At 35.9% G+C, this 14,162-nt stretch overlaps 3 protein-coding genes across 6 annotated transcripts in view; 2 read left to right on the plus strand and 1 right to left on the minus strand.

Moving 5' to 3' along the window:
* LOC139760326 (inositol-tetrakisphosphate 1-kinase-like) overlaps positions 1–1,112 on the minus strand; it is a 42,696-nt gene extending 41,584 nt beyond the window's left edge. Inside the window, exon 1 of one of the 2 annotated variants that reach the window (XM_071683340.1) lies at positions 988–1,112. The gene's annotated coding sequence lies outside the window, so the exon portion shown is untranslated. Of the gene's footprint in view, positions 1–502; positions 740–987 lie in introns of those variants that run through there. The other variant, XM_071683339.1, reaches the window with a different exon arrangement.
* Positions 1,113–1,498: 386 nt separating this feature from the next.
* Positions 1,499–12,181, plus strand: LOC139760325 (uncharacterized). The gene is made up of 8 exons (XM_071683335.1): positions 1,499–1,809; positions 2,343–2,500; positions 3,229–3,367; positions 4,048–4,220; positions 4,392–4,565; positions 4,684–4,868; positions 6,067–6,238; positions 8,623–12,181. Exons 1-8 carry the CDS (start codon positions 1,642–1,644, stop codon positions 9,485–9,487), a joined length of 2,034 nt encoding a protein of 677 aa, XP_071539436.1. The 5' UTR covers positions 1,499–1,641; the 3' UTR covers positions 9,488–12,181.
* Positions 12,182–13,293: 1,112 nt separating this feature from the next.
* mus312 (mutagen-sensitive 312) overlaps positions 13,294–14,162 on the plus strand; it is a 30,409-nt gene continuing 29,540 nt past the window's right edge. For all 3 annotated transcript variants that reach the window (XM_071683342.1, XM_071683343.1, XM_071683344.1), the window contains exon 1: positions 13,294–13,561. The gene's annotated coding sequence lies outside the window, so the exon portion shown is untranslated. The remainder of the gene's footprint in view (positions 13,562–14,162) is intronic.

Consider the following 14,162-nt stretch of genomic DNA (forward strand, 5'->3'; position numbering starts at 1 on the left):
TTTACTTTCATTAATTATATGTTGATGGGACAATATGGGTGCAGCGGGGCAGAGGCAAAGCTTTAAAAGAAAGTAGATAGATAGACCTTGGATATGTGTACAGTTTCGCATTGTTTAAATCAATATAAGCGAATTAATCAAATTGAGCTTGCTGTGAAATTCTTACCCATTAAGATTCTATTATCGATTTTTTTTCCGTCAAACGTCTTCCTTCCTTCCCATATAAATGAATATATAACAAAACTAAATCAATCATTTGGGAACCAGTGGGCCGTGTGAGTGACCCCATTTCCGGTCCAAGGTTCATATAGGCTACGAAGGTTATGGTGAATCAGGGTATCATAGCACAATCAATTCACAACTTTGTTATAAAGAAGAGCGCTGTGTTCGTAATGTAGTTACGTCGTCGTTCACTTCACAACTTATATCCTTTAATGATTAATCAATATACATAATACGGCGAGGGTCTAAGCCACATAGAACTCACACCTGACTAACTTACCAAAGTTCTTGTTCATTAATGATGGCGCACAAAAACGTAAAAATGCGTCGCTTCGAACTGGTGCTGTAGAAACTTTTCCTGTAATTTCTGTTTTGTAATATCTATGGCAAAAGGAGTGGCACATACAGGATTCACGTTCCCTGGAATAAGGTTAGATAAGATGGCTGTTAAAGAATTTCCGGTTGCTTAGCAATGCTGGACCATGGATGGTCAATCCGTGCCTATGTTCAACATGAACAAACTGTAAAGGAACATTAACATTCAAGCCTGAGGGAAGGTATTCCTTCTACAGTGCTAATAATTCTTGCCGTTTTCATACTTATTTCAAAATAACAGCCATGCAAAAAACACGAGGTAGAAAAAATATAATGTAACCTGTAGCCAAAGACGCAAATTAGAAAATATGAGACATTATCATAGCATGCAATCATGTGGGTAAGGATATGTACATCAAACTACAATATACCTACGTGGTTAAAGCTTACCGAAACTCAACACGATAATGGTAAAGGTCCTGAGGGTGAAAAAAAATGGGACACGAGTTAATAGCTGAATTAAAAGGTCTCAAATTTGCCTGCCATTGAAGACAGGTGTAATCTGATCACAACCGTTAAATTTTCAAAACATTTATAACAGAACAGGTCTCCGGAAGAGATTAGGATAGAAAATACAAACTTAAAGTTATGCAAGAACTGGGAAAAAAACATATAAATACATACATTTATGGTATAAAAAGGTAGGCGAATGGGATAACTAAATCCCTATACAGTACTATTGTAATTATATACTTGGAGTAGATTTTTTCCTGCTTCTGCATATATACTCTTTTTCTTCATTTCTTTCATCTTAAGCCTGGTGCCTGATGAGGATTTCAGGCGATGAGCTTAGATCTCGACATGTAAAAATTGAGAAAATATTTATCATAACAAATATTATCTATGAATGTAGCGCTTTTGGTGGAAATTGAGCGTGTTCTGCTCACCTAGCCTTCAGGAGTGGCTGGGGTGGTAAAGTGGCGTTACTGTATGGCGGTCGCTCACTGGCGACAGTGTTGCATGCAACTTTTGTTTACACAGTTGAGCATGTAAGATTGTGTTACGACGTGGTAGGATGAAATTTTTGGGTCTTTAGATAAGTGAATGAGTCCGACCATCTATAAACGAATAGAGGACTTTAGTAAAAAGATAATCACTATGGCAGACGAGGATCCAACGAGTCTCAACAATATTTTAAATGCCTTGAGAAATAGCAAGAGATTGAAACACTGGGACAAACCTCCAAAAGATTTTGGACCAGGAAACCCTGAGGTAAGAGGTGAAACACTAGTTATGATAATCATCTTACAAAAATCGTATTTGGATAAAATGAGATAATTCTTCAGAATAAAGGATACCTATGTTCTTGGTTTAAAATCTTATTCTTTCTTTTAATGATTCCCTCGTAATAGGTATGTCCCTCCAATCCTCCTTATATATGTCATAATTTTGCACCACAAAAACCCAGTACTGGAAGGTGTAGAAGCTAATGGGAAGATGTAGGTTTAGATGATAGGTTTAATCTTGTGAAAGGTAATAATACTCAGTGAAATACGAAAGATGATAGGATTAGTCTTGTGAAATGTAATAATACTCAGTGAAATACTAAAGCAAAATGAAGCAAAATTCAGAACAGTACCTGGGATAATACATTTACAGGCTGTTATTAGTTAGATTCCCATATTTATGAGGGTACTTACCAGTCTTTTTGTTGCCGTAAATAAAAGCAGAATAACCCCAATATGAGATTTTTATAATTTCAGATTAATTATGAAATTTTTGTATATATTTTCAATATCTTTTAGGATTCAGAGTATAATAGGAATGGCTTAAAAGATGTTGGAGACTTAAGCAGAATTACCATCTCGCCTGGATTTTCATTTGGAATTGATGATGAGGTGGAAGAGGAACATACACCCGGTACTGTTGAAGATGAAACTACCACTAATATTCTTCAAGAAATGTAAGTGCAGAACATATTTATACATAACATAAACTAGAGATGTGCAACAAGATTTATAAATGTGAAAAACTTATAATGTAGATCTTTTCCACAACTATAGAATCAAAATGTTTTTTAATAGTTGTCTCACTTGTGTAAGTTATAATCTTTTCCCAAACGAAGAGATGACATCAGTGTCAAAGAAGTTTCGTTTACTACTTTGAAAAAGGGAGAATGACCTCTCATACATTAATGTTTCATTTTGGGTCATAATATTCACATCACATACTTAGTTAAGGACCAGCCATTGATTTCCATGGCAATTGGTTTCCTTTTTATATGTTCATTGTTTTTTACTTCCTATGCAGTGATTTGTATGTACAATATTTTTTTTTAGTTCTGCCTTTTTTCTTACTTGTAAGACTGACAAAATATGTTTTTCCATGGTAGGTAATTGCACTGGCAGGACACATCAGCAAGTATTTCAGTCCTTTCCATTCGATCTCAGACAGTTTTTTTATGAGGTACTTAGATTTTAAGAAGAATGGTGTGTTTCATTTTGCATTGAATGTAGACACCAGCACTTACATGTGCATCAGCCTGTTACTTCCTGTGTGCATAGACTGACTGTTATGAAATTGCTGTATGCTTTCTCCTGCAGTAAATGCCAAGCAAAAGCTATATAATAGAGATTTTTATTACATTAAGTAAATATAACATTTCCTAAACATAAGTTTGGCATTTTTCAGTATGGATTCAGATGAGGAGTTACATCAGGAGATTAGATGTGATTCTTTAGACATAGCACGTACAGCTCGGCAGCAATACAGACTTGCTTTACGGCTTGAGGAAATGTCCCTCGAAGAAGAATATAAACAAGCAGTTTGGGTTAGTAGTGTTCACACATTTCACTAGATTTATGATGTAGAGTATAGTAAAAAAAATTTTCCTTTTATTTGTACATTCTATCTAGCATTGACTGTTTCATATGCCTTAGTTTAGGCCATTAATAGCATGTCACCTCTCATTAAATTAATTCAATTAATTCTGTCCCTTGCACATCTTGTGCATTCTTTAATATTTAGGCTTGTGTATTGCAGAGCCTCTTTCAGTCCAGCCTTCCATCTTCTCAGTTTTCCCTTGTTTCCTATATTTCCTCAGTTTGCTACATTCATTCCTTACAAATGGCCAAATCAGTTTGGCATGCTTAGGCTGGCACTTTCCGTAATAATTTGCAACTCATGGTTGGGCCGTTTTGACAACTGTTTCTTTCCCTACATGTCAGAGCTTTACCTTCTCATGCCTTTTCCAATATTTATGACCTGGCACATTTCAAAAGACAGGTTTTCCACTTTCTCAAAAATTCATAAAAGTTTTTTCCTGTGTTTTCTTTTTTCATTTAATTATTCTCTCTATACTTCAATTAGGGCCTGGCTTTGATGTGGCTTTTTGTCCTTGACTGGAGCCTTTAACATTAAAAAAAAAAAAAAATTATCCCACCTCTTCCTTACAAAACTTTTTCAGTTTATTTTCATATATGAAAGTCAGAAATTGTACATCTTTTCCAGAAAAGATCTAAAGCACATCATGCAGCATATCTGAAGAAATTGTCTGAGATTCGTGAAAATTATGATGAAAAAATGATGCAGTATTATCTTGAACGAGATGAGAAATTAGCTCTTGAGGAGGGTCGACTTAGAAAGCAGAACGAAGATATTATTCAAGCTGTCAAGCAGTGTGAGTAAGTAAACACTACTGTTATCCTGAAAATCATTTACACTTATATCATAGTGTTCTACCTACAGTAGAGAAACATTTTCCATCCTTCGAAAAAAACTTTTTTATGAAATGTAGCAACTCAGAATTCAATAGAATACTTATTTTAAGTTTTTCTAAATATCTTGATGCACAGAAATGAATACCGCCAATATGCAACTAAAAGATCATCACAGTTACTGGAGGTTGTAGAAGATACCCGGCGTAAAGAAAATGAGCTTGCAGATCAAAGGAGAGCATTTGTAAACCAGCTGCATAGTGCCAAGGCATCATATATTACGAAGTTGACACAGATGCGTCAGTTGCTTGGGTACGTTATAAGGAGGTAATAGTTCCTAATTGAAATATTTTGAATACTGCCTGTTTTATCTGCTAATTTATTTCATGGATGTAGAAATTGGTAGAAACCAGTACTCTTTGCATTTCAGAGAGTTTGAGGACAGTGAAACTTTAGATTCACAGACTGAGGGATTCCTGAATGAAACTATAAGCCATGTAGAAGACATCCTGAATAGTGCCAATGAAAATACTACAACACAGAAGCAGCTTGATGAAGCTCAAAATTCTCTTCAGGAAGGACTTAACTGTATAGATGCCATTACTCAGACACTAAGTAAATGATTTTATTAATACAGTGTTGAATCTAGAGTTTGGTTGCTATTTCTACTTAGCTACAGTTAAAGTTAGAATAAAACATTTGTGTAGAGTCCATGACAGGAGCTACTGAAAGGGATTCTTATCATTCAGTGTTGATATGTTGAAATCTCCCTTTGAAATGGAATCACATTCATTATGAATTTTTGCTAACTGGTCATAAAATCTTTCATCCACCTCTGGTGTTTGTGCAGTAGGTTTGAATATTAATCTTACAATTATTTTCTAATGAAGCTTGTGTTTAATTTACACCGAAATGGGTTTAGTTTCATTAACATTGACATTATTCTGTAAAGGATAAAATAAGCTTTGCCAAAAACCTAGAGACCATTCATTGCCTACTTTCTTATTTTCAAAATAACCACATGATATCCATATGTGTAAATATGTTAGTTGGCTGTTTTTGTCATCTGAACCACTGATAATCTCTCTTATTTGCACTTATAGTAAGGTCTGAGCCCAGGTTGGGGAGCATGTGGTGTCTTTCTGCCTTAGTTATCTCTGGGTAACTGAGCCTTGTTAATATTTCATGATGCTGTATAGAATTGGAGGTGACATTTAGCATCTACACATATCTCTCATGTATGATGTATGAGATCCTTCAAACACAAGTGGGAAGATTCAGCCTGTAACTACTGTTGTTAGAATAATCCTGAAAGGGATTATGGCAACAGAGGTACAATTTATGTACAGTAGCCTTTGAATAACTTCTGTTTTGTTTTATCACCAGTATACTGCTGTTGCCCCAACTCGCTGTCATCTGGCATATTGCTCTAAACAGCCATGGTACCAAAGCATTCCTTTAACACCATGTATTCTCATGCAAGCTTTCTTTGATCACAAAAGGTTTTTGTGGCATTCATGTTTTGATTGTGCACACCATACAGGATGAGCTTCCTTAGGGCTTTCCAGTTAACTTTATCATATGCCTTTTCTAGAGCCATAAGTGCTATGCACTATCATAAAAGATGACAAACCATATTGCAACCTTTTCATAGGCCTCATATCACTTACTTTACCTATTGTATTCTTTCATACTAGAAACATATGGGTTATACTTAAGCATAAGTTTATGTGGCAGTATTTGTTTAAGTTCAACACAAGGGAGGAAACATCATGATGATTTAGGTGACAATCCATGTTTTTTCTTTGTGCAGATGTGAAAAAAGCTGAGAAAGCAAAATTGGAAGCAGAAAAAGCAGAGAAAGCTGCTGCCCAGTTGGAAATGGAAAAACAAGAGGCTGCAAAAAAAGAACAGGAGAAACTTGTGAATGAACAGAGGCAGGAGGGAGGATATGATGTGCTTGTAATGATTGCTGGGAAAAAGAGGTTTGAACATAGAGAAGTTTGTATTGTATTTGAAATTGTTCATGACATCATTTGTTTATTCATAAATCTTGGACTTTTTTTTAAAGATACTGAAAACAAGTGCAGGTTCAGTGTAAGGGAGAAGAAATACTTTCAACCCACAGATCAGGTACACTCAACCACCTCATTTCACACACATCCTCAACTTAGGTCCAGTTTGCTGAAGTGTATGCTGACTGCCACATTGACACAAGAGCTTCTAGATTTTTTACAATGAAGATGGTTTTCCAAGTGAGACCAATGTCTCAATATATTGCTCTGGTATCACACAAAACACCTCCATTGTGTATCATAAGAAATCATTCCTCGGGCATCACACACAAACACCTCCATTGTGTATCATAAAAAATCATTCCTCTGGCATCCTTATGTGAAATACTTGTAGACCACAACGTTTATCCTTGTCTTTTGTGGTCCACCTTTTTCTTGTGCCTTTGACTAAACTACCATCATCTTTGCCAACATCACATCTGCCATGCATCCTACATGGCTGTACTGACACAAGGGGTTTAATTTGCATGAATGATGTAATGATTTATCAATATATTTTCCACTTTGACCATACCACTGTATTTAATTCACTACCTATATGCCATGTGTCTGAAGTGGCTCTGTGTCTGTTATGGCAAAGTAGGATATGTTTGAAAGTATATTGGTCCCAACAGTGTTTTATGATTTTCAGTCTTGAGCCCTTAATGCAAAGAATGGAAGAGGATAGATTTATTGGAAAGTAAATGTCTTAGGATGATATATAGTGTGGGGTGGGTTGATTTGTGTACAGAATGACAGGTTTAGTGTTATGTGGTGTATGATTGAGAGAGCTGACCAATATGTGCTGAAATGCTTTGGTCATAAGGAAAGAATGAACAAAGAGAGACTGGCAAAGAGGATATATGTGTTGAGTGGAGGGAGTCATGGAGATATGCAAAGTGAGAGTCATGAAGAGTTGTTTGGTGAAGGTGAGAAGATGAGGTAAAAGCTTTGCATAAGATGAAATGTAGCAAGGCAGCCACAGTTTGATAGCATTGCCGTTGCATATCATAAGAAAGGGGTTTACTATGTTGTTGACTAGTTAATTAGGATTTTCACTGCATGTATGGATCAGGGTGAAGTGACAGGATTGGTGTAATGCATATATAATGCCATTATGAAAAGGCAAGGGGGATAAAGGTGAGTGTTTGAACTACAGAGGTGTAGGTTTGTTGAGTGTACCTGGTATGTTGTATAGGAAAGTGGCATGTTCAGAGATTCTCATGTTCGGGGGAAGAATGTAGTTTCAGGAATGGTACAGGATGTCTGACTCAGGTATTAACTTTAAAAGAATGTATGTGAAAAATAAGCAGAGAAACAAAAAATGATTTTTTTGGATACATTTATGGATCCAGAGAAAGCATGCAGTGGGTTTAATAGAAGCGTGTTGTGAAAGCTTTTACTAGTACATGGTGTAGGTGGAAAGCTACTACAAGAATCGAGAAGTTTTTATCCAGAGTGTAAGGCATATGTTTAAGTAGGTGTAGAGGAAGTTGAGTGGTTCCAGGTGAAGGTGGGTCTGTGGCAGGGATGTGTGATGTCACCATGGCTGTTTGATTGATGTATGGATGGGGTGGTAAGGGATTTAAATGGAAGGGTCTTTGGGAGAGGGGTGAGTATGTAGTCTTTAGTGGTTGAGGGGCCTGAAAAGTGAGTCAGTTGTTTGTTAATGACACTGGTCTGAGAAGCTGCAGGAACTGGTTTATGAGCTTGGGAGGGAGTATGAAAGAGAAAGTTGAGCGTAAAATTTGAATAAAAGTAAGGTTATTAGGTATAGCAGTGCAAAGGGACAGGTTATTTGGGGTGTGAACTTGAATGGAGAAAATTTGGAGGAAGTGGAACGGTTTAGATACCTAGAAGTGGACACGGCTGCAAATGCAACCATGGAAGCAGAATTGAAACGTAGAATGGGTGAGGGATCAAAGGCTCTGGGACCAGAGCCTCTTTCATTTCATCCTTCTATCTCCTTTTTGGTTTCCCATTTTCCTTATTCCTTCCACTTTCAACATGTATACCCTCTTAATCATCTTCTCTACAGTCATCCTATCCATTTGTCCATCCATTACAGCATAATGCAAAGCACCTCACTACATATGATTTAAGTGAAATTTTATTTTGCATGAAAGAAAAATTTCTGGAAGACCATGATTATGAAGTAAATGTGATATGTGGTAAGTTTAAGGGAATGAGCAACAGCTTAAAAACTTGAGACTATATTTCACTTTTCTATAACAAGACTGAAGGATAAATTGAATGAATAACAGTTATTAGACTTTGATTAGCATTTTTGTTAATATTTCTTAATTTATCAACAGGTTGGAAGAATTGGAAAAGAAGGTAGAAAATTACTTGAATGTTCAGGAGAAAGTAAGTCAGGCCAAACGCTTGGAGATGAACCGTGCAGCGAGCATTGTTAACCAACTTAATCTGACAGATAATAGAATTAACAGAGAAAAATTACAAAAGTTGTTATCACTTCTGGCTGGTAGAACTGTTGACCCAGGAAGAGTTTCTACAAACAATGATCCAATTTTAACAGATTATGTAAAGAGTTTGGTCACGAGTAATATAGTAAAATTAGGGCATGATAAGCAAGGAGCTGCTGCTGCTGCTGCAGCTTATTCATGGCTCTTAGTGAACATAGTGTCAGTTCATCCAGGAATGTGGGATCTTTTTTTGTATCATGTTTTTAACACTTGTCCATATTTAGTACCCTTGTATCCAGTTCAAGAAGATGGACAAAGTGAAGAAGACTTCAACAAAGCAAAGGGCATTAGAAATAATGAAAAAATTGATTCGTACATTGGTCGGATGGGTAATTGTGCTATGATGTATGGACTAGTTTTAGCCATGATAAGTAAAAGACAAGGATTTCCTGTACAGGCACCAGTTGTGGGTTGGGAACTATTAGCAAGACTTGTTTCCTTACCACCTTCATCTGGTGTTACTGCTGCAATTCTTCACAACTTTTTGAATACTGCAGGTGCTTGCCTTCAGCAGGCTTATGGCAGACAGTTTCTGAAACTCATGGATTACATGAATTCAGTTTATATGGTTAAAATTAAAGAAATAACAGCAGATGCAGGAACACAGGCTTTGACTGTGCTGCAGAACTTCATGGAAGACTTTAATACCACTCGCAAACTCAGGGAAAATGAATTAATCTCTAAGTTTAACTAAATTTTCTAAATAGTAAAATAGTTTAATTGGTATCACCTTCCTCTTTAAAGAAGTGATGTTCATGTGTGATAGTGTAAATATTTCTTTTGAAGTTTACTTCAGAATATTTTAACTTTCATTTGTGGAAAGCTCCTGATCAGAAGAAGACTATTCCATATTACTTCCACTTATGGATACACCCTTTCCTAGATTTGCATGGGGGATCCATACAGAAAAGTGGCTGAATTAAGTGAATCCATGCAAAAAAAGGTGTATTTCGTAAAAATGAGACTGTATTCTAAGACCCAATATTCACCCTCTTGTTACGTGAAAATATACACAAAACTCGTACATACTTTAAGGGAAATGTAATGATTGTAGGTTGTAACACCAAGCTTAAACCACAAATTGGTGGTAGAAAGATGTGACAGTGTTAGGAATTATGGTGCGAGCTGATTGGTGATATATAGCAGTTTGGATTTATGGTGGGAGGAGCAGGCAGTCTTTTTGTGTTTTAGTTTTAGATTTAGCATATTACATATTTTATTCTTTCTGTCCCTTGATTTTATGGATAAACTTTATGTTGTAAAATCTGTGCCATGTTTGTGTGTATTTTATAGTACTATGTAGCATTTTCTTGACATAAATGAAATAACTTAGTTCAAGAAGAGTAAGTGACTTATGAAAACTATGATGCACAGAGCCTCCCATTTTTGTGATTCTTTTGTTTCTGTATTCTGATATCTATTGTAACTAGTATACATGTTGGTTAGTTTGTGCATTTTGCACTAGACCTATGGCTACTCAGTACATATTGATACTGGCAAGAGCAGCAATGTAATAATCAGATGTTTTGATGATGCTTTTGTCACTGCTGTACAGTCCAGCTCGCACACAGTTAGCCATTATGGGTGGAAACATACACTCTTTTGTTACTTGTATGTTTATTCTTGATTTCAGAGTCTTTATGTACCTGATCTACCTCATGAAATTTGAGAATGAGTTAATGATAGTGATAGTGGATGTGGCATTTGATGAGACCGTAGTGGTTTAAGTAAGTCATGTGGTGGAAGTAGAGGTTATGATCTTGGGTGCACCAAGGAAGGAGAGGTCATTGTCTGTAATGACTAAGATGGGCATATTTTTAAAGGTACAGTAATTTTAGCAATATTGTACGAATGTGAGTTTTGGTATGTGACTGCAAGGGAAAGGAGTAAAGTGGATGTATTAAAAGAAAAATTAATTGGGTTAACATTTAGTGTGAGATGATTTGATCATGTAAGAAATGACAGTGTGAGAGAGAAGAATGGTATTAAGTCCAGTCTGATTAAGAGGGCTGATCCAGGTAAGCTTAAATGGTTTAACCAGAGCAGGGAAATGATGGCCTGCTTTCGAGAGTGTGACTTTCTGTCTGCTGATTATATGGCTACAGTAAAAGGTTCTCACTTGCTGAATATTTTTTATTCTATACATTGCTGCACTTCTCCCAGTGCAGCAAGTTATCATTAGTAACAGACAAATAACAGCCTCACTTGTGCATATCCACTATATACCTGTTATGTAGTGTATTAAATCAAGTCCCTCTGACTTTTCCATGGTGTATCTTGATGATTTCACATGCCCTGGTTCACCAATCTGCCAGTGCATTGACTCCCAGATATTGCATCACTGTGCTTCATTCTGTCCCTTGCATGTTTCTCACCCTCCTAAATACCTCAAAGCCTCCTTCACTTCATCTTGGGGGCAATGAAGAATATATGGTAAGAGAGAATGTTAAATCGGAGAGCAAAATTGGGTATGTTTGAAGGAATAGTAGTTCCAACAATATTATATGGTTACGAGGCATGGGCTGTAGATAGGGTTGTACGGAGGAGGGTGGATGTGTTGGAAATGAGATGTTTAAGGACAATATGTGGTGTGGGGTGGTTTGATCAAGTAAGTAATGTAAGGGTAAGAGAGATGTTAAAATGGTTTGAACATATGGAATGAATGAATGAGTGAGGAAGGCTGACAAAGTGGATGTATGTCAGAGATGGAGGGAACATGGAGAAGTGGGAAACTAAATTGGAGGTGGAAGGATGGGGTGAAAAAGATTTTGAGTGATTGGGGCCTGAACATGCAGGAGAGTGAATGGCATGCACGGAAGAGTGAATTGGAACGATGTGGTATATTGGGGTCAACGTGCTGTCAATGGACTGAACCAGGGCAAGTGAAACTTCTTGGGTAAACCATGGCTTAGATGTGGATAGGGAGAATTGGTTTTGGTGCATTACACATGACAGCTAGAGACTGAGTGTGAGCGAATATGGCCTTTTTTCATCTGTTTCCTGGCACTACCTTGCTGTCACAGATGGTTGTGATGCTGTTTTCTGTGGGGTGGGAATGGATGAAGGTGAGCAAGTATGAATATGTCCATGTGCACATATGTATGTGTGTATGTATATATGTACATGTTGGTCTGTATGTGTATGTGCGTGTGTGTATATACATGTGTATGCGAATGGATGGGTCTTTCTTCGTCTGTTTCTTGGTGCTACCTTGCTTACGCAGGAAATGGCGATCAAGTAAAACGAAAAAATAATAATAATTTATTAATTTTTATGCTGTATATTATAGTACATGAATGAATATAGAGTGTTATGGAATAGTTTTATGTTTGTGTCTCACATACAAATGAATTTGTCAGCTTTTTCATATGAATAAAATAATAATTTTCATTGCTTTTTATAGCCTTTCATCCTTCCATTTTAAACAGAAATTGATATTTGATGGTTTGCTATTTACCCCAGGAGCAAGCTTAAACTTAACCCCTTACCTTTTCACTCAGATCTTTTTCACAGTCCAAAGTATTAACCCTACAATTTCAAAGTTATTCATATAATGAATAAAAGCAATTCAGAATTATACCTTTTTTATACACTACTATAATCTGACTATAAAACTACTTTAGATGTTTTGTAACACCCGTAACAGAAAAGTGTTGGAATAAGGTCTTAATTGTTGAGCTGCCATTGTACATTTTTATCTATTAAACAACAAAAAATTGATTACTTACTACATTTTATCTAATGATCCACTTCTTGTTTTAGTGTATGTGGTTAAAAAAATTTCAGAACAAAAAAGTAAATTACCACCAACACCAGTTAGATTCAGTTTTGTCAAGGTTAGTTGGGTACTGGCAGTACTAATCATATCTACACTAGAAATACTTCATGACTGTTAGAATTATCCATGCAAATATGTACTTGTTAGTTGTGTGTCTATACATTGTGTTTAAATTTTAACACAAACTTCTCATCATTACTATTGCAATAATTGAAAGAATATTGTTGAACACAGCTAGTTTAATACAGTAAACCTTCAATGCTTTCACAAATGTGATGAAAAAGAAAAAAGATTTTGATGAAAAAAAGACTGAAATGAGGAATCAAACATGAAACACTGTCAAGACAAAATCAAGTGTGATTGTAAGACATTGTAATGAGTTGATAGACTCAACTAAAATGAGTAATAGAAAATGGTATTCAAGGCATGAAGAAAAATGGTAATTTTCATGAGTAATTATTAATCAAAATTTCTCTCTCTCTCTCTCTCTCTCTCTCTCTCTCTCTCTCTCTCTCTCTCTCTCTCTCTATATATATATATATATATATATATATATATATATATATATATATATATATATTATGAATGCGCACCCTCATAGAACATACAAACCTCAAACAGCCATCCCTAACAGTCAGAATAAATGATATAATAACCCATTTGAGGGATGCTACATTTATTCATGCTTTTTCACTTTCTGTATTCACTTTAGTTGGGTCGGGTAATGATAGGTGGCGCTGTGGACGGCGGCACTTAAAATATAAGGGAAACTCAAATAAGTTACCTTTATCTTCCTCAAAGTTTCGTGAGGTCGAGTAGGTAACTGTGTTACTGCACAAAGCTCAGATTGTGTCAAGTTAACAACAAGATAATGAGCAGTGAAGACCCGTTCTATAATCGTCGTTTGAAGGGAACACCAGCAATTAAGTTCAGACATCGTACGGCACTGGCCGTTCTTGCAGTGTCAGGGCTGTTTGCTGCAGCTTTTCAGTAAGTCACATATATTTAATGGTCACATTTCACTCACTTTGTTAGGCTTTTACAGCTTTGGAGGGTAATTATTTAAGTAACTGGTGGCCAGTATCAGTGTTACAAGTCTAGTTTGACTCCGCATCGTTACGAGCTTTGCATAATGAGTTATGTGTATGACCATTATATAATTAAGTTTGATTGGTACATTTCGACAAGAAAATCATTACTTCTTGGGAGATTAGGTGATAAAGTTTTTTTTTTATATAGATTCTGTTGATTAGTGTACGGGTGCATTACCTGTTCAACATCAGTTACCTCTACATTTTCCCTGATCTATTTTAGATATTGTTAAACATAAAGAAATAACAAAGGTTCTCTGTAGGTATTTCTTTAATGTCAACGAACTACATTAAGCACCTCAATCACAAATACCCATTTCCCAAAGCTAGTTTCCATGCAAATTTGAATGACCTTTTCCGTGCCAATTTAATCCTGATTGGTAATAAATGTGTTTTAGACATGTACTGCACGACTTAAAATATTCATTATATGATTTAATAAAATGGTATTTTCAAGGTAAGTGGGATGCTTGTTTTCAAAATTATGAAATTTCAGTTAC

This window comes from Panulirus ornatus, chromosome 36, assembly GCF_036320965.1.
Source record: "Panulirus ornatus isolate Po-2019 chromosome 36, ASM3632096v1, whole genome shotgun sequence".
NCBI classification, from domain to species: Eukaryota; Metazoa; Arthropoda; class Malacostraca; order Decapoda; family Palinuridae; genus Panulirus; species Panulirus ornatus.

Excerpts from the sequence above, each read along its gene's own strand:
- LOC139760325 (XM_071683335.1), top strand. The coding sequence starts at position 1,642 with ATGAGTCCGACCATCTATAAACGAATAGAGGACTTTAGTAAAAAGATA. Across the intron at positions 1,810-2,342 it reads TTGGACCAGGAAACCCTGAG|GATTCAGAGTATAATAGGAA; the intron begins GTAAGAGGTGAA and ends AATATCTTTTAG. Across the intron at positions 2,501-3,228 it reads ACTAATATTCTTCAAGAAAT|TATGGATTCAGATGAGGAGT; the intron begins GTAAGTGCAGAA and ends GGCATTTTTCAG.